The sequence below is a fragment of the Pinus tabuliformis genome, chromosome 2_1 (genome assembly GCF_031772625.1).
Source record: "Pinus tabuliformis cultivar Carrire ecotype Pingquan chromosome 2_1, CPIR1, whole genome shotgun sequence".
NCBI lineage: Eukaryota > Viridiplantae > Streptophyta > Pinopsida > Pinales > Pinaceae > Pinus > Pinus tabuliformis.
This window is the reverse complement of record NC_142299.1, coordinates 737,877,755-737,898,676: the sequence shown is the minus strand read 5'-3', so window position 1 is coordinate 737,898,676 and position 20,922 is coordinate 737,877,755. Positions and strand designations below refer to the sequence as shown.

The 20,922-nt window shown below is 41.8% G+C and overlaps 1 protein-coding gene across 2 annotated transcripts in view; it reads right to left on the bottom strand.

The window, feature by feature from the left end:
• Nucleotides 1-20,922, bottom strand: part of LOC149202697 (uncharacterized) — a 451,520-nt gene that overhangs the window by 291,352 nt on the left and 139,246 nt on the right. For both annotated transcript variants that reach the window (XR_016253903.1, XM_089403210.1), the window contains exon 4: nt 3,531-3,680. Coding sequence is in view for 1 of the 2 variants with exons in the window: in XM_089403210.1 (XP_089259336.1) it covers nt 3,531-3,680 (150 nt within the window). In the remaining variant the exon portion in view is untranslated. The remainder of the gene's footprint in view (nt 1-3,530; nt 3,681-20,922) is intronic.

The following is a 20,922-nucleotide window of genomic DNA, read 5'->3' as shown; positions in this document are numbered from 1 at the left end:
CCTCACCAATCCCGTCAATGGCTCTGCTAGCCCATCTACAAACATGAAGACCCTCATGGCCTCTGATAGGTCAGGCACCATCACTGACAACCACAAAAACTCTAAGTTGAGGCCTCAACACTTCCCATATGTTTGAGCCTTGTCAGCACCCCAAAATGCTCCTCCAGGTCTCTCCTCTAGAAACGCTCTAGCACCCTCCTAGTGAAATCCTCATAGGTTTTCACTCCGGCATGCCCCATCGTGGTTAGCCCATGGAACCACCTTCATGGGCTTCCCCTTCTAAATGAAAAGTGGCAATTTTAATTGCCTCTCCTTCTGTCATCTGATTGAGATGGACGTAGACATCCAACTTCTCAACCCATGCTTTCGCTGAGCTCTTAGTCAAACCATCAAAATTTGGGAGGAACAATCTCCCCATGATGTGTTGTAAATCAGTCCCATGAGTGTAGCTTCCTCCACCTTGTCCTTTTCCCCTGTTATTACCTTTCAGTTGAAAAAAGTCCCTGAAGGTAATGGCCTCTCTAAATTTAGGCCCATAAGACTGATACTCCACAAAATAGTTCCCCATGTGCATCTCCTCTTTCCCTTGCGACCCTCCAACACCAGATTCGATAGATGTGGGAATAATGGACCTGGGTGGTGTGCTGGGAATGAGGGTTGTGTTGGGGCCATGACACCCTTGGTGATGCGAAGTACCAAAGCCCTTACCAATTTGGAATTCCCCTTGAATCCCTTTGCCCCTGTTGTTATCGCAATTTTGTTGCCTCAGCTCCTCAATACCGTTAGACAAATCTTGCCCGGCCCTGAGAAGATGTTGGGGAAGCTCCTCTTTACTCCTTTTGTCTCTCTTGTTATCCCCCATGTTTGGCCTTTCGACCTTTGGTTCAACTATCACTAGATCTGGAGTAATTTGTAGTTCCCTCTCTTTACTCCTATACCTATGCCTCTGGTAAGTTACGTTTTGTTGGTCTTTAGGTGTCATAGACTGAAGTTGCTCCCACAGGCTAAGCCAAGACTATGAGCTCTGATACCACTGTAATAACCCTAAGGAAAATTTACAGTAATAAACAAAGCATGCATAGTAAAAATAAATAGAAAAACTTGCACACGAATTAGACCACGATATAGAGCCAAAAACTGCGTTGTGCTAAGCCATTTTATTATGAAAGCATGGTATTACAATATGATATATGGAAAGTGTGCACCTGGGCTTGCCCAAGGCAAGCTAGCAAAGCCCAAGTGATGAAGACAAGTCCCCCAAAACTGTTTGTTGTTCTCTCTCTGGCTTTGCGCTGAATTGTCGAGAAAATGAGTTGTTGGCTGTAAACAATAGCTGTTAGGGCCTCCTCTGGTGCCCATAAAATTCCAAGAAATTAACCTCAGGCTCTCCACTAATAACCCACAAAGGAATTGGCCAAATGTTGACCTTGGAATTTCGGCCCAATTTCCCCTAGCTCCTCCTGTTGCTGGGTATTTCGACCCACCTGTGAATTCTGCTGCTGAGTGTCCCAAAAATGGCTGAAATCTTCAGCAATACTCCTCCTCAGACTCCCCCACAAATCTCAGCCCCAAACTCCCTTCTCTCCTCAAGTCCCACATGTGGTACGAACAAGGATAGCGCAGTCCCTACATTGTTTCTATTGGAACTCCTCCACACTCCTACTACATTGCTCCCAGATCGATCTAAAAAGGACGAGACTCCCTCCTTGGGCTAGCACTCGAAGTCCACCGAAGCAAGGGGTGAGATTTCCGCATGGAAACCTCTTGTGCTCAACAACACTTGCAGACTTGGCTTCAGCTCAAGCGTGCTAGTCTAAGAGAAAACTCAAATGATCAAGAATGTCCAAAAGTGATTGCCTCCTCTTTTGTCAAAGTGCCTCCCAATTGCCCATGTGGGCCCAACCATCGACTTTCCCCCACCAATTTCCCTCCAACGAGTGCGTACTTCCTATGGGGCCATATTTCTCCATGAGTGGCCCCCACTTACCACCAGCAATTCGATTTTCTCCCCTTCTCCTAATGTTTGGGCCTCTTCTTAACTTCAAAATTCAAGTGGGACCCCCAAACCCACTTTTCCTAAGTGCAAGTATGAAAAAAGACAAAATTGAGAAAAATTGATATTTCCCTTAGTAATATTGCTAAGTGAGAATATCAAATTGTTCAGGTCGTTCGATGCTTAGTTAAATTGTTGCATCATTTGGTAGAAATTCTAAAAAAGTCAGTTTTTCATTGAATATCTAAAGCACACATTAGGGTTTCGTTCAATATCTTTGTAAGTGGGTCATTGTCCCTAGTACAGGAGCCCACAGTTATTTCTCTATCCTTTGATATTTAAGGGTGGTTGGGTGGTGCAAGGCAGGAGAGTGACGTCTCCTTCAGGCTGTATCCTGAAAATACTTCAAGGTGGCAGGGTGGGGCTAGGCCAAGTTGGGGTTTGCAAGATGTTAGAGCGTCCTATCAATTGTAGTTGAAAAAACCATGGCATTGGAGCGTCCTTCTAGTTGGAGTTGGTAAAACCAGGATGCAGGAGCATCCTTTCAGGAGTTGGAGCTACCTGATAAACTTGAATGATTTTCTAGAGTACTAGGGAGTTGGGGCATCCCTTTCAGTTGGAGATGAAGCATTTTTGTACTTACAAAATATTAGAAAAACATTTGGTGGTTTTTGTCCCAAAAGGGTTTCCACCTAAAAATTTGTTGTGCATTGCTCTTGTGATGTGTTGTTGATCACTGTTCTATTGTTCATGCTCTAAAATTTTTATAATTAACTAATTGTAAATGAAATGCTAATTCAACCCCTTTCAGTGTTTCCATCAACAAGTCCCATCTCTTTGTTTTGATATTTCTAGCAGCATATTACATTTGCTAAAATCCTAACAAAAAATTGAACAAGGGGTAAAGCTTATTTACACATCATAATGTGGATAACCCTAAATTACCATGCTTTTAACTATTAGTTTAATTCGTACTTCAAACTTTATCGTTGCAAATCATTTTATTCATTCTTTCCATAGTGTATCGGTTGCACATATTCACATAGACATCACATTTAATAACATTTTGATTTATCCAAAAAGAACAAAGAAATACAACTTGAAGAATGTGTGAAAGTAAATCCAAGTAATGAATCCAACCAAAGGAAAAACATATACAGTAAAAGGAAAAAATTCTTAAACGCAAATTTAGAATATACTCAAAAAGGATGGAAGGTTAGCATTAGGATGAAAATCCCACAAGCTTTGCAATATATTAGCAGTTCAAAATTCAAATATGTTCTAAGATATTTAATTGCATAATTTGATCATGAGGCTCAATCTTAAATGTTGGGTCTTATAGCTTGGGTTGGATTCTAGAAGGGGAACCAAAACTCTTAACTGTGCCAGATGTATGTTTGTAATTTTGTAGTACCAACCTACTAGGCTGTTTTTTGCAGGGCTAGCTAAAAACTCCTACAATCAAATGATGATATGACAAGAAAATGGTAGTTTAAAAGGAACATCTAAAAAAACATTTGATCTAAATAGTACTTACCATGTGAATGCCTGTGTTGAATTTATCTGCACTCTCTTTTGTTTGAAACAAAAGATCATCGGTTGCATTAAGAATTTGTCTTAATCCAAACCAAACTCTAATGCGTCCATCAGCAGTGCCATGCAGATTCTTATACAATTTCTCTTGAACCTGCATTATCAACAGGAATTGTTTCTTAAGAGACATAATTGAAAAGTTAAAACTACTACATAAAAGTACAGATTTAATATATCAAAATAATCTTTCAAAAGTACTATTTTTTAACCCCTAGGCGTGCTGGGAAGAAAGAAGACAACATAAATTTTTTGGAAGAGCATCCATCTTACGTTACAATACAAAATAATAACGGTTGTATTAGAGATAACATTAATTTGCATAGCAATAGTCTGAAGTAAACCTCGTGATTCACTTCATAAAATCATCCTCCGTCAAGAGAGAACCCATAATAAAATAATGATATTTGTTACCACCTAAGCTAGCACCTTTGTGAAAAGTCCCAACACAAGCGCAAATTGGGGCAACAAAATGGGAAATGCACCACCATCACCTCGATACAATTTCCCCTTCACTTTAAACCAACTCCTAGAAGCCAAAGGGGGTATCCCTATTTGAGAAAGTACACCTCTTGTGGCTGTTGTGTTGAGTTCTGTAAGGAAAAAAATCCCTATTTGGCTGTTGTGTTGAGTTTTAAAAGGCAAAGAAATATAGAAAGCAGCCAAGGAAAAACAAACAGCAAGAAAGAGTTTCATTCTTAGCAAAATCAAGCTATAAAAGAACAGTTCAATTGGGAATATCAGTTTGTATTTTCTTGTTTTAAGTAAACAGCAGTTCTTGTACATTCTTTTGGAAAACTATTAAGTTATGGTATATTCTATGCTTAGAGCAGTTTACTTTTCTTTCTTACTATTATCCACAGATTAGCAATCACATGTACATAAAGTAAAGTGCAGATAGAACATTAAACGATCGACAGAAAACAAGCCAAGACAAGAGACACAAGATGTGGCGGCTAGCCAGGGACAAACCCCAATATGGGAAAACCCTTTGATCAAATCTTCTTTTATCTTCAATAATTCAGCAGAGAGAAATAGTACAAAAATCTGATTTACATCAGCAGCAGTAAACCCTAGATCAGCCCTAAACTAGGGCAGTCAATATCTTGCAAACCGACCGTCGGATCACCTTGATTCCTTCACCAAAAAATGCGGCCTTCCAAAGAGAGTCAAGTTCACCTACTGCGCAGTCCAGAGAGAGAGAATGATGGTCAACGCTGGTCAAACTTCCGATCTGCAGTTGCAGCCCTAAATTATGTGTCCTTCCTTCCACACGTGTGAGAGAAGAGTCCTTTCTGCGCAGGAGAGAGAAGACTCTTTTCTGCTCAAGAGAGAGAGATGTGAAGAGAGTGAAGTGTGCAAATGAGGAAAATACTCCTTGTATTTATATGCAAAACTTTGGGGTTGAATAGATGTGACTATTGGGCTTCTGAGCCTACATAACTTGCTGACTGACTTTGACAATTAGTCCATAATATAAATAAATTCATATCTCCATAAATACTTATCGGAATCGGATGATCTTTAGATCAATCCTACACCTCTCGACGAGAGGAATCCAAGAAAAATATAATCAGCCATGAATAAGGTGACCCACATGAAGTTTGGCCCTAGTTTCCAATTTTAACACTCCCTCTCAACTAGGGAGAACTTCATCTGCAATCTGTCGGACTGTCACTGCTGTCCATCCATCAAATGCACTGTCTTGTATGGCTTGACCCTTCTTGCTCTGCTCTGCTTTGCTCGAATTATGAAGAAGAAGAAATGATCGAGGATGTATCATACCATCCTCCACTGACCCGAAGTCAGTCTTAGAGTGTGTACCACTCTCACTGGTCCCAAACCAATCTCATTGATCCCAGGTCAATGAAGGTCATCCTAGCATAGGGAGTACGGTAGATACAACGATGCGTCCATCGGTACTACTATGGTCCCTATCCTCATTTCCCTGCTCATTGATCAGATGAGAGGTACTTCCCATGAGTCCCAGACTGCATGGGTAGAATGCCTCGACAGGAGAACTAATCATCCTGTCCACAGGAGAGCGAATCATCTTGTCCCACAAGAGAGCAAATCATCTTGTCCATAGGAGAGCGAATCATCCTGTCCACAGGCGAGCGAATCATCCTGTCCATAAGAGAGCGAATCATCTTGTCCACAGGAGAGCGAATCATCTTGTCCACAAGAGAGCGAATCATCCTGTCCACAGGAGAGCGAATCATCCTGTTCCACAAGAGAGCGAATCATCTTGTCCACAGGAGAGCGAATCATCCTATCCATAGGAGAGCGAATCATCCTGTCAACAATCGCCATGGAGAACACATCATCCAAGGCCACAGGAGAACTAATCATCCTGTTCCATAGTCACCATGGGGTGTCACAAGGGAAGGTTGAACCTTTTACCTTGTACCAAGTGCACCAACAGGGGATGGTGAGTCACCCTGTGGTCATGTGTCGCTCCAAGAAGTACCCCGCACCCCCCTAGAGCTCCCAGAGCTCAGTACATCATACTTGACCCTCATCAGAGGGTCTCGAAACGACGCCAAGTCGTTCTCGGAAAGTCAAGAATTTGACCTTTCCTAGGGGCTTTGTCAGAATGTCGGCGACCTGTTCATTTGTACCGATATGTTGGAGCCTTATTGCTCCTCGCTGCACCATATCTCGAATATAGTGGTACCTAATATTGATATGCTTGGAGCGATCATGAAATACGGGATTTTCTGATAAACGGATCTCGCTCTGGTTGTCACATAGAATCACGGTGGTATCCAATGTAAATCCAAATAGCTCACTGAAGAGCTTTCGCAACCAGACTGCCTCACAAGAGGCCATGCTAGTCGCAATATACTCTGCCTCAATAGTGCTCAAAGCCACCAACTTCTAGTTCTTGCTCATCTAGGATATTGAAGTAGATCCCAAGGTGAAACAGCGCCCGGAAGTGCTCTTACGGTCCACCACACTGCCTGCCCAATCAGCGTCAGTATATCCAAGTAGTCTCACATCTACAGCAATGTATCTTAACCCATAAGTAATTCTGCCACGAAGATATCTCAACAGATTCTTGGCACCAATCCAATGTATGTGGTGAGGTTCAACCATATGTTGACTCAACGTGTTGACTGCAAAGCATATGTCTAGATGGGAGTTCACTAAGAACATTAATGCTTCGATGAGTTGATGGTACCCAGTGGCATTTCGTAAAACAGGTCCAACAGCACTACCGCTTAAATTTTTGAAGTCAAGCCGGGGTAGTTACGGGCTTGCAGTCCACCATACCGAATCTTTCCAATATCTTCACCACATATTTTCCCTGAGAAAGGAAAATTTCCCCCAGCGTCTGCCAAACTTTGAATCCTAGGAAATAGTGCATCAATCCTAGGTCCTTCATTTCAAATTCAAAAGCCAACTCCCTCTTACATTTGTGAATGAGAGGGTTTGCACCTGTTAGAAAGAGGTCGTCAACATACAACACTAGTATGAGAGGTTTGTCATCTTCAACCTTGAAGTAAAGATTGGGATCGGCTTCACTCCTAGTGAATCCCAGCTTGATCAAGTAGCTATCGATCCTCTCATACCATGCTCGGGGTGCTTGCTTCAGCCCATAGAGCGCCTTCTTCAACCTGCACACATGAGATTTTCGATCATAAATCTCAAATCCTTTGGGTTGCTCCACGTAGACCTCTTCTTTGATTGAACCATGCAAGAATGCGGTCTTAACATCCATCTGATGTAGTTTCCATCCTTGTGAAGCCGCAAGGGCTATGATCGAGCGGATGGTGGTATATCTGGCAACAAGTGCAAATATCTCGTCATAGTCTATACCTTCCTTCTGGGAGAAGCCACGAGCGATAAAACGAGCCTTATACTTTTCCATACTTCCATCAACTGCATGCTTTATCTTGTAAAGCCATTTAGAAGTGACAATTGTCTTATCCAAGGATCTAGGAACCACTTCCCAGACATCATTCTTCATAATAGACTCATATTCTTCGATCATAGCATCCTTCCATACTTGATGCTTGACGGCATCTGAGAATGATGAAGGCTCATTTTGAATGATCGTGCTCATGATGGTCAGGTATCCCTGATACCTATTTGGTTTCTTACTTTCACAGAAGGTTCCTCGGGGTGCAGCATGTCCTTCAACATCATCAAGTGTCCCCCTAAGCCATGAAGGCCTCTTCCTAGAAGAGGAAGGCTCAGGTGGAGGAGGATCAATAGGATCCATGGGTTCTTCCACATCGGGCATTGTTTCATCATCTTTTTCTTTAGGTTCCCTGGTGTCAGCTTCTTGAGAACTCCTCACAGTAGGAAGATTGTTCACCTTGCTGAGAGCCATGTCTTCGTCAAAGGTGACATCATGACTAATCACGACTTCCCCTTGACCAGCTACATAGATTCTATAGCCCTTAGTATTTTCGCTATAGCCCACGAAAATTCCTTTCTTTCCAGATGCACCCAATTTGTTCCTTTTCTCTTTCGGCACATGAAAATATACAGGGCTTCCAAAAATTCTAAAATGAGATACGTCAGGTTTCTTACCAGTGAACATTTCTTCGGGAGTCTTGGAACCCAATGCTTGATGGGGGCATCAGTTTTGCACATATACGACAGTGTTTGCAGCTTCAGCCCATAGAAACTTCGGAAGTCTTTGATCATGGAGCATAGCATGGACAGCTTCCACAATCATATGGTTCTTCCTTTACGCCACACCATTTTGTTCAGGAGTGTACGGTGTAGTAGTCTCCCTCTTAATGCCGGCCTCTTTGCAAAAGTCATGAAATTCATTAGATTCATATTCGGTCCCATTATCAGTCCTTAAGATCTTTATCTTCTTTTCAGTTTGATTCTCGATCAAGGCTTTGTAGTGTCGAAACCAGGAAAACACTTCATCCTTCATTTTCAAGAAGTATATCCAAGTCGTGCGAGAATAGCCATCTGTAAAAGTGAGGTAATATGATATCCTCCCAAGGAGTTCACAGGCATCATACCAGATATGTCTGAGTGAACTAACTGCAATATATCGGAGGTCTTGCTTTGGCTTAAGGGGAATGGTCCCCTTTTTAGCTTTCCTTCAACACATCCGGGACATACACCTTCTTGCTCTAATCTGAACTCGGGCATTCCAGTCATCATTTTTCTTACATTAGGTAGGGCTTTATAGCGAAGGTGAGCAAACCTCCGATGCCATAGTTCGACTGAAGAGATGTGTCACAAGACATGACACCTAGTGGACTTCCTCCGACCTGATATAATGAATCAAATTGAAACCCAAGAGTGAAGGCATCTTTAATATTGTTTTTCCATGCACATACCTTGCCATCGCTGAAAGCCACCTTGTAGCCTTTGTCTTCCATTGCCGAAATGGACACCAGGTCCTTTTTGAGATTAGGTACATATAATACATCCTATAGGTGGATTGTATTACCTTGATTCAATTTAAGAGAGACATTGCCTACACTTTTTATGGGATATTTCATATTATCTCCAAGGACAATTTCCAAGTTGGTTTCTTTCTCTATCAGATTATGGAGAACTTCTTTGTAACCAGTGAAGTGCCTTGAGGCACCACTATCAATAAGCCAATTTCCCAGTGAGTCCAGAAGAGCAGAGGTAGATAGAGCAGCTGGTCGATAATATTCATCCTGCTTATTGTCAACGTTGTTAGATTCATACCTGGAATTTCTTCCCTTTTTGAATGGTTGTCCTTTTCCTTGATTTCCAGCACTCCTTTTACCTCGGCCATTTGACCTGCCATTTCTTTCATTGCCTTGAGAGGAATTTTGATCATCATTCCGTTGCGAGTTCCTTTTATCAAGACACTCCCTTGCATAATGACCTGGTTTATTGCAATGGTAACATCTTCCTTTTCCACCCTTTGGTCCAATCTTCCTTTTGGATTTAGCCCCTGAATTGTTTCTTCTTTTAGCATGAGAAGAAAAGGTAGCAGGATGACCTTTAAGTGTGGTCATTTCTTGTTCTTCCATTCTAGCCTCTTCTTGAATGCATCTAGCCATTAATTCCTCAAGTCCAGGAATTACATTATTGTTGAGGAGAGTAGTCCTGAATACATACCATTCAGATGGTAGTCCTCCAAGAGTTGTGAGTACCATTTTCCTGTCAGAAATTAATTCCCCAATAGATAGGAGATTGTTCTTGATCTTGGTGATTCTTAAGAAATAGGCTTGCATATTTTCATCTTTGCCCTTCTTAATTTCCTTCAGCTTATTTCTAAGAAACAGAACTTGATTTGCATCATTAACTTTAAATAAACTCACCAATCTACCGTAGATTTCCTTGGAGGTGTTCAGCTCAGAAACATAGGCCACCAAGTGCTTGTCGATAGAGTCCCGGATGATCTTCTTTGTTTTGACTTCTTCGGTTTTCCATTTGTTCCTGGCAATAGTAGGTGCATTTGATGGAGGCTCAACAATATTGCCTCTCACATGGTCCAACACTCCTTGATCTTCTAAAGTTAGATCGAGAGACATCTTCCATCCGTGATAGTCAAACTTCTCACGGAGCTTGTCTTCGGCAGGGAAGAGTGTTGAGGACCCCATAGTTCTTTTAGGATAGCCTTGCCAATCTTCTCTTCAGTGATTTCTCTCGCTCTTGCTCGGGCTTTGTCCTCACATCAGCTCCAATACCATGTTAAGTTATGGTATGCTCTATGCTTAGACCAGTTTACTTTTCTTTCTTAGTATTATCCACAGATTAGCAATCACATATACATAAAGTAAAGTGCAGCTAGAACATTAAACGATCAACAGAAAACAAGCCAAGACAAGAGACACAAGATGTGGCAGCTAGCCAGGGACAAACCCCAATATGGGGAAACCCTTTGATCAAATCTTCTTTTATCTTCAATAATTCAGCAAAGAGAAATAGTACAAAAATCTGATTTACATCAGCAGTAGCAAACCCTAGATCAGCCCTAAACTAGGGCAATCAATATCTTGCAAACCGACCATCGGATCGCCTTGATTCCTTCACCAAAAAATGCGGCCTTCCAAGGAGAGTCAGGTTCACCTACTGCGCAATCCAGAGAGAGAGTATGATGGTCAATGCTGGTCAAACTTCCAATCTGTAGTTGCAGCCCTAAATTCTGCGTCCTTCCTTCCACACGTGTGAGAGAAGAGTCCTTTCTGCGCAGGAGAGAGAAGAGACTCTTTTTTGCGCAAGAGAGAGAGAGAGATGTGATGAGAGTGAAGTGTGCAAATGAGGAAAATACTCCTTGTATTTATATGCAAAACGTTGGGGTTGAATAGATGCGACTGTTGGGCTTTTGAGCCTACATAAGTTGCTAGCCGACTTTGACAATTAGTCCATAATATAAATAAATGCATATCTCCATAAATACTTATCGAAATCGAATGATCTTTAGATAAATCCTACACCTCTTGATGAGAGGAATCCAAGAAAAATATAATCAGCCATGAATAAGGTGACCCACATGAAGTTTGGCCCTAGTTTCCAATTTTAACAAAAACTCAATCAAGATAGAAAGAGCAATTCAGCTAAAGACAAAGCATTTCTAAAGCGGAAAAAGGAAAAAGACCAGTTGTACATGCAAAGCTTTTGGCCTTCCTCAAACATTTTCCTTATTCTAAGCAAATGGGATCGACCTGTTTGACAGAGGAAAATTTTCTTCTACACAACCACTATGACAAAAATTTAACAAACCTTGTGATGGAGTTCACAAGGCGAGGGCTAGACCTTGTAACAACAATAAGGATATATTGCCATGGTCACTTCAACACTTCTCCTCTTTGCTCTTTAGTGAAAATTCACCACAAGTGAGGCTTCCCAATATTCACCTATAAATATTCTCCAAGTGTAGCGCTCAAAGTGATGAGAACAAACTAGGTGAAGATAAGTTATTTTGGACAAAGCTCAATTCCCTTTTATGAGTGAGCAACGTATTATACACCTAGGCTAGATAAAATCTTCTATAAACTAGGGTTTATTAACAATAAGGGAATACCTAGACATATGGAAGTCAAGAAAAGGGTTTGCTAGAAAATTAGTTCAACAAAGCAATCGAACAAACCCTCAAAATAGGCTCCAAGTTGAAGCTAGGCTACGGTTAGGGTTTCCAAGGCACAAAATGGAATAGGAGAAGACCGACATTATCCCTATTAAGCGAACATTCACCACAAATAAAGCTAGATTTTGCATTAAAAAGGAGGGAAATAAATATTAGATTTTTAATCCACCAACATGCATCTATTAAAATTTTAAGTAGTTCTCTAATCTGATAAATGTTTCTTATGATAATCCTTTACAATTGATTATTATGCATCATAAAACAATTACACAGAGCAATGTTGCACGACTCGTACTCGTATAAGACTCGGCAAGGCATTGACTCTTCTACTCGTATAAGACTCTGGAACGACCCTTATAAGACTCATCAAAATACAAAAAAAAACTTAAAATGTGGTAAATTTTAAGCACAAAATAGAAACTAATGACAATTCCAATCCTTATAAATTATGAAAACCACAATATATGCAATAATTCATAACATCATCTCATATCTATAAAAGTACAACATAACATATTCAATTTTTGTAAGCAAAACATTTAGATACTGAATAAGAAAAGGACTCATGATTCCATAATTAAAATAAAAAATGTCAGCGAGTTCAAAATTCAAATACATATGTCATAAATGATAAATGATTGTCTCATAACAATCTTGTGTCTCATCACTCATGGACGACTATGCCTACAATAAGCCCTCACGGAGCTAGTGCTAACATCAGAAGGTTGAAGCAACTGTGAGGCAGGTGTATTTGGAGTCTCCATTTGAGATGGAAAACTAGAGAGATCCTTAGTCTCTTCATCAAGCCAACTCAAATCAGGGGCCTCCTCCTCCACAACCCAATCAGACTCTAAATCAATAGTATCCAATAAAATTGGATCTGTATCCTTTGGTTGCACTTGTTTTGTCAGCATTCGAAGGTTGTAGTAGATGAAAACCAACTTCTCCAACCTCTCATGCTCCAACCTGTTTCTCTTTTTGTTGAATATGTGCTCAAACACTGACCAATTGCGCTCACAAGAAGAAGCACTGCAGGGTTGACTCAGAACTCTGATGGCGAATTCTTGTAATTGTGGTGCCTCAGTGCCACAATCTATCCACCAATGAGCTGTAAAAAAATAACAACAAAGATTATTAGTTTGCAATGCCAAACATATAAAAGAGAACTAGCAAAATTACAAGCTAAGTTCTAACAATTTGCACTTACAAGGCATTTTCTTGTCCTTGAGACGTTGGCTTGAGTTGAATCCAAACATGCCAGATGCTTCCTTGTACATATCTCATTGTAAGTTGATTTTTTCCTAGATATCTACATTCGAGAACATCTTCTCAATGCATATCATGACACCTCTTATCACCTCAGGATCTCTTTGAATGGTAGACCCCTCATTATAGAATAAGCTCGGATTGAGATATGCTCCTGCTGCATGCAATGGTGAATGTAGTTTCCTGTCCCACATGGAATCAATAATTTGCCATAGGGATATATTTAGATTCATTTCCCTTATAAAAAGTCTTGATGGCCTCTTTGGCCCTGCCCATGCCCTCATAAATATATCCCATTGCAAGTTTCTCTCCATCCATCAATCTCAAGACTTTCACAAGGGGCTCAATGAAGCTGACAATGTCAGTCACTTTGTCCACAAACTATCAACAAAGACAAATGTTTTCACAGACATTGCTTCTAGTTTTGTGCTATCTTTCCAGAATACCCATTGCTAGCTACAAAACATTCTTCTCAAAGCTTGGTACTCATACAAAAGGCTTTGGAGGGAAAGAAAGTTTGTAGCAAACTGTGTGACAACTGGGCGACTAAGCTCACCCTGTGTGAATTCCCTCATAAGGTTCAACAACAAAGCATGATTATAAATATACTTGGTAATATGCTTGCATTCCTGCACAATGTCTTGCACCCACTCCAACTTCCCAATGTCCTCTAGCATCAAGTCCATGCAATGGGCAACGCATGGAGTCCAAAAATGGTGGGATATTTGACACAAAGCAACCTTCCAGCTACCACATAATTTGCTACATTGTTTGTGATTACTTGGACAACATTTGCAACCCCAACTTCCTCCACCACATCAGCCAACAATGAAAAAATCAAATGTGCATCTTTTACATTTGCAAATGCATTGATGGATTTTACGAACATGGTTCCTTTAGGGCAAGCCACAACAAAATTTATTATTGTTCTACCCCTCTGATCTGTCCACCCATCAGACATAAGTGTACAACCTGTAATTTTCCATGAGCTTTTAATGCTCTCCAATTGTTCCTTGACACACTCAAGCTCCTCATCTAGCTCTTTCCCCCTAAGTGCATTATAAGTTGGGGCTTTGTATCCAGGGCCAGCACATGCAATGACATCCACCATGGGCTGATAAAAATAAGACTTTGCATAGTTGAATGAAAGACTATTATGGTACCAAAACCTCCTCACTACCATATCTGCCTCCTTCCTCTTCTTATCATTGAAACTGTCCAAGGTTGGTTGAGATCCTGGAGTTGTATGAGGACTGAAGAAAGAAGAGGTTATACTCTTGTTTGGCATAGCAGTTGAAGAGGAGTTACCAATACCTGGACTTTGAAACTGTGTTTCACTCTGAGGTGAAGATCTACCTATCCCAACAATCTCATCCTTCATTCTTTTCCTCTTAGAACTTGCTTCTTTAATGGCTTCCAAAGCAGCTACCGTTTCAATAGTGACTTCATCAGGGCAACTTTGTGTAATATCCCGTTTCCGAGATATTCCCCCAAACCCCAGTAAACTCCAACCAAATACGTGTAAATGATATCATAACCAGGAAGCTCAAAGTGATGGAAATAACAATGGTGCAACATATAATAATATAAACATGAAATATAAGCAGATACTCAAGAAATGCTAAGAGAAATGCTAAGCCATTTTATTATACTGAGCAATAGAATGAGTATAGGAAGTGATCAGAAAGATGGCACCTCGACTTGCACAAGGCAAGTGAAGGAATACACTCAGAATAGCAAAGGAATGGCCTATCTCTGAACTGCATCCAAACTGCTGGAGAACTATCGTGCTGCTGCTGCTGCTGGAAATCAAATGAGGATTTGGGGTTGCTCCCCTCCTCAGAAAATGTTGAAACTCTGGAATCGGACTCTACTCAAGAAACCCAGAAAAACCCAGAAAGCTTTTCTTAAATGGCCAACCCCCGAAGATCGCCCCCCTTGAGGACCCACACAATCCCTCAAGGCTCTGTGCTGCCACTGAAATAAACCCACCAAAACTTTGCTTGCAACTCATCCAAAATCCTCCAATATGCAACGGTTGATCCCCTACTCAAACTCCCAGCACAAATCCCCCTGCAAACCTCAATCCAGAACAACTGCCAGAAAGAACTGCATCTCCCTCTCAAGACTGTGCAGTCATCCAAGATGCTCAATCCTCCTGCCAAAATGCTGATGAAACTACTGCAAAAATACTGATGGAAATACCTTGCCCGAGCAGGCACTCGAAGTCCCCTGGGGCTAAGGGTGAGATTTCCGAACGAAGACACTCAATGCACTAAACAGTGCTGCAAACTAGCTAAACAGCCAGCGTGCTTTAAGTCTAAGTGACTAGCTCAAATGCACATAATCGAATGCCAAATGAGGAGGCTCCTCTCTCCTTTATAGCATTGGCCTCTTTCAATCCCACGGCTCACCTCCTCCAACATAATCCCCACTTGCCACGTGTTCCTTTTCCATCTGCACAGTCCCTCCAAGTGTCTGCGTGGTACTTTGGCCCCTTGGCTCCCCTTTAAGTCACAACATTGTGCTACTAGAAAGTGAATTTTTATTCTAAAAGTGAGTTACGTCCCCTTCCCTCACCTTTTTATTTACAAATAACTATAGAAGGCAAAATTGAGCAAAATCGAATATTCTAATTAGCCATGGCTAATTAAGAATACTACAGTCTTTCCCTGCAAAATGTTGCTTGTCCTCAAGCAACTGAAGTGATGGATGCTGCAAAATCTTCTCACTCTCCCAAGTGGCATCCTCATCCTGTGAATTCTTCCACCTCACCAAGAATTCCCGAACTGTCCTGTTCCGCTGCCACCTCTCCCTAGTATCAATAATAGCCTCTAGCTGCAACACCAAATGCCCCTCATCATCCGTGGGTGGTAGCTCGTTTGTCACTGTCACATGCTATCCCAATGCCTTCTTCAGGCATGATACATGAAAAACGTTATGAATCTTACTGCCTTGGGGCAGCTCCAACTCATAAGCAACCTGTCCAATCCAGCGTATCACCCTGTATGGCCCATAAAAGCGGGGCTTGAGCTTTTCAGCCCCCTTCTGCTTCAGTGACGGCTGTCAGTATGGCTATAATCGTAGGTAGACCAAGTCTCCTATCTCAAACTATCTCTCCACCCGACCCCTGTCAGCATACAACTTCTGTTGGTTCTGTGTTGTAGCCATACTATCCTTGAGAGCTCGGAGAATATCCTGACTCTCTTGGATCCAAATCTTGGCTCTCGGAGCCTTGTTAGCACCAAACATCACGTCAGTAAAAGAGAAAGGATGATATCCATACAAAGCATAGAATGGTGACATACCAATGGACATGTGATGCATAGTGTTGTAGCAGTACTCCCCCAGATGCAGCCACTTCAGCCATGCTCGTTGCTGTCCACTGACATGGTTACGCTAGTAGCCCTCCAACCACTTGTTAACTATCTCTGTCTGCCCATCTGTCTGTGGGTGATAACTAGTACTCGGTGTCAACTCCGTCCCCACCAATCCAAAAAGCTCCTGCCAAAACCCGCCTATGAAAAGGATGTCTCTGTCACTGGTGATGGTCTTAGGAAGACCATGTAGCCTGAAGATCTCTTTGAAGAACAGCTCGGCCACCTGTGCTGTTGTGTAGTGTGCAGATATGGCGAAAAAGTGTGAGTACTTTGTCAGTCGATCAACGACGACAAAGATGCAGTCCTTGCCCTGTACCATGGGCAACCCTATGATGAAGTCCATCGAAACACTCCCATTTCCCCTCCAGAATGGGAAGAGGCTGCAATAATCCTGCGGGATGGTTCATCTCACCCTTATTCCTCTGGAAAATATCGCACTCCCGAACATGCTGGAGTACGTCCTCCTTGAGGCCCTTCCATGAAAACCTCTCTCTGATGGCCCTGTAGGTTTTGGTAAACCCCTGGTGGCCGGCCAAGGGTGAATCATGTGACGCCTGAAGTTTCTTCTTCTTGAGCTGAGACCCCTCAGTGAAGAAGATCCGGTCCCTGTAGTAGATGATCTCATCGATCACCATGTACTTGTCATCCGCCACCTGCCCATCCAAAACCTCACATGCAAATCTGTCCTTGGAGTACTCTACTTAGAGTCGAGCCCTCCAGTCTGCATCCAAGCTCATAAGAGACAACGTGGCTGGTCTATGTGAAAGGGCATCTGCTACCACGTTGTTCTTACCCTTGACATACTCAATGTCAAAGTCATATGCTTGGATCTTGCTGATCCACTTCTGCTGCCTCTCCTGTAGCTGCTTCTACTCCAAAAAGAACCTGAGGCTGTTGTGATCAGTCCTCACCCTGAACCTGTTACCCACTAAATACTGTCGGAACTTGGCCAATGCATGCATGATGGCCAACGTCTCCTTGTCATATCTAGAATACAACCTCTCGTGTGGAAGCAGCTTTTGGCTCTCAAAGGCTATAGGGTGACCTCCCTGCATCAATATTGCGCTGATCCCCTCTCCCGACACATCACACTCCAAAACAAATGGCTGCGAAAAATCCGGCAATGCAAGTACTGGGCAACTGCTCATAACCTCCTTGAGCCTGTCAAAGACTCGTTGCGCTATATCCGACCAACTGAAAGCCCCCTTCCTCGTCAAATCTGTCAGGGGTGCAACAAGTTGTGAGAAACCCTTGAGGAACTTCTGGTAGTAAGTACAAATGCCAATGAATCCTCGAAGTTCTGTCACGTTTCTCGCCTCTGACCAATCTCTGATGGCCCTGATCTTCTCCTCGTGGACCCTCACTCCGTCCACCCCTATGATGTGTCCCAAGTATAACATCTTTGTCAACTCAAACTCACACTTGGAGAGCTTGGCATAGAACTGCTGCTCCTCCAAGATGAGCAATACTGTCTCAATGTGCTGGATATGCTCCTCCCAAGTCTTGCTGTAAATGAGGATATCATCAAAGAATACCAACACAAACTTCCTTAAGTGATTGCAGAAGACGTGATTCATGCAAGACTGAAATGTAGCTGGGGCGTTGGTTAGTCTGAAGGGCATCACAAAAAATTCAAAGTGCCCATAGTGACACCTGAAGGCAGTCTTGGGAATGTCCTGCTCCCTCATGCGAATCTGATGGTACCCAGATCTCAAATCAATCTTTGAGAAGAACCGTGCTCCTCTCAACTCATCGATCCTGGGTATGGGGTACCTGTTCTTCAAGGTCTTCTTGTTCAGGGCCCTGTAGTCAATGCACATCCTCAATGTGTCGTCCTTCTTTTTCACCAACACCACGGAAGAAGCAAAAGGACTCGTGCTCGGCCGAATGTGCCCAAAAGCCAGCAACTCCTAAATGGCCCGCTCAATCTCATCCCAATAGGCCTTGGGATGCCTATAGGGGGTGGTAATCACTGCCTGTATGCCCTGCTCAAGCTCAATGGTGTGCTCAAACCCCCGGTCCGGTGGTTGTCCTGGCGGAATCTCCCCAAATACTGTGGCATACCGGTCAAGGATGGACTGTATCTCTGGGTGCACTATCTGCCCTGTAGTCCCTGCCTCTGATGCATGCAGCGCCACTGCCCACTCTATGTCTCCCTTCCGGAAGACTGCCTCCATCCGATGATCCGAAACAGTCTGAGGCGGATATGTGTGTTGTCTCCATATCTTCTCATGCCTCCCTGTCTTCTCATCATCCCACTCCATCTCTAGGGCCTTCCAATCTGTAGTGACCTTCCCTAGAGTGATAAGCCACTGAACACCCAGTACTATGTTGGTGTCCGGAATGTTGACCACGAAAAAGTGGTCAGTCAGTGTGTAAGTGCCCATCGTCACTGATAACTCTGGGACGTAACGAGCACACACCATGGTCTGATCTCTGTTGAGTCCCAAACCTGCACTTCCCTATATACCCTTTCAGCCTTCTTTTTCCATTTACTTCGTCCACCAAGCTGTCAAATCGTTGCATAATAGTTTAAAAAGAACTTATGGAATGGTTTCCTAACTATGCTTATGACTGTTGTTTGATTTAGATTTTTGTTCAAGCAGTTGCGGAAACTTGTCACTTTCCACAACCAGCCCAAGTTTCCGCAGCCATTTTGTTAAAGGCTATGCTACAGGTATCCGATGGAGAAACCAGCCACATGGGTAAGCTGCACGTGACATGTACATGGGGTGTGTCCCCTCAGATCAGCCAAATCATTCATAAGCAGTCGCGGTCAACGATGGTCAAAGGAAGGGCCAAATGAAGAATTTCGCGGTGGCACGGCTCTATTTTGCCCAAGTGAAGGTTTGCGAGGCACGATCCTTAGTTTTCGGAGGTATTGGCACACCTGGAGAGCAGCCCGTGAACTAAACCAAGCAGCCACCACTCCATGAATTCATGACCACCACGCTAGATCTCGGCTCAAGGGATTTACGTGTCTTTTAGCAGCATAAATCTAGGAATTAGTTGCAGCATCTTTTTCTTATAAATAACGCGTTGATATACGCTGAAGGATTAGCTTTCATATTGTAATTTCGACTGTTGTCACCCACTGTACTGCATTTCACTTTAAATACATGAGAAGACAGTTTTTCTGAATCGGATTTGTGACTAAGTGATTGACTGGCCGAGGTTGCAGAGGGCCCCTGTACACCAGAGCCTTGTATAGTTTCTACTTGCTTTCATTTACTATTTTCTTTCAATCATTGCTTGTATATATAGTGTGTTGTTCTAATGATCATTGCTGTCTATATTTCCTTTATGTTTCTTTTCTAACTGTTAGCTGATCAGTGCTTCTTTTACAGGTTTTGTTGTAGGTAGCCCGGGCAGATTTACATATTTTTTTAGAGAACTACTGACATATGAGATCATCTTGTCCTTCCTGCTAATTTTCATTTTCTGAAGTTTAATTCCAGAACTGTCATTTTTCAATTTGTGTTTTGCTTATTTATTTTTCTGCTACTTAGACATCATACTACTCATTTGTTTATGGTTTCTTTCTATAGTCAAGTGACTCTATTAGTAAGGAATTAGAATATTACTTATTGTAGTGTGATTTAATTTAATTTCCTGCAATTTAGATATCATATTGCTTAACTTGTTCATGATTGCTTCCCATAAGGCAGATTGAGTTGAAGGGTAAAGGATCAGAAGAGTTGAAGTAGTGTGATTAGTTTCCTTTATGCAATTTAATTTCCTGCAATTTAGATATCATATTGCTTAACTTGTTCATGATTGCTTCCCATATGGCAGATTGAGTTGAAGGGTAAAGGATCAGAAGAGTTGAAGTAGTGTGATTAGTTTCCTTTATGCAATTTAATTTCCTGCAATTTAGATGTCATATTGCTTAACTTGTTCATGATTGCTTCCCGTAAGGCAGATTGAGTTGAAGGGTAAAGGATCAGAAGGGTTTAAGTAGTGTGAATTAGTTGTTTTGCTTTCAGTCTTTTAGTTGCTTTAAGTTCAGTTTTTACTTTCTTTTTCATACAGCAGCAAGGATACTGGGCCATTGTCATTAGTTCATTGTTTGATACATTTACTTCCTCTTAAGAATTGATTTCATTATAGTTAGTTTAGAGCTTTCTTTTTGAACACTTTTAAGTTTGGAAAATCACTGTAGAAATCACCATTACCATCCATACTTAACTTTCATTTTCGCCATCACACACACTAGGGAATCCATAAAAGATAAATCCTAAAACAAACTAAAAAAAAACTCAAAAACGACAAAAAGGCTAAGAAAATGGTTATCTTGTAAATATAGTACACTTCACTTCGTCAGTTTACGAATCCCGGATTGACATTTTAATCAGCAATTTAGAACACACTAAATTGACCAAACATTTTGGCGCCGTTGCCGGGAAAGTGAAACTAGGTAGCCAATTTCTCAAAAAAAAAAAAAAAAAAAATTCAAGGAAGGAAAATTGATAACCTTTCAAAGTATGCTCTCCTCTTGCACTTAGTATGATCTGGAGGATCAGAAAAGAAAAAGTTATTGGTTTAATAGTTTCTTGAGTATGCTCTCTTCTTGCACCTAGAGTGACCTGGAAGATCAGAAAGAGAATTATTAGCCTGACTTGAAGAAAAATAAAAATGATATGCAT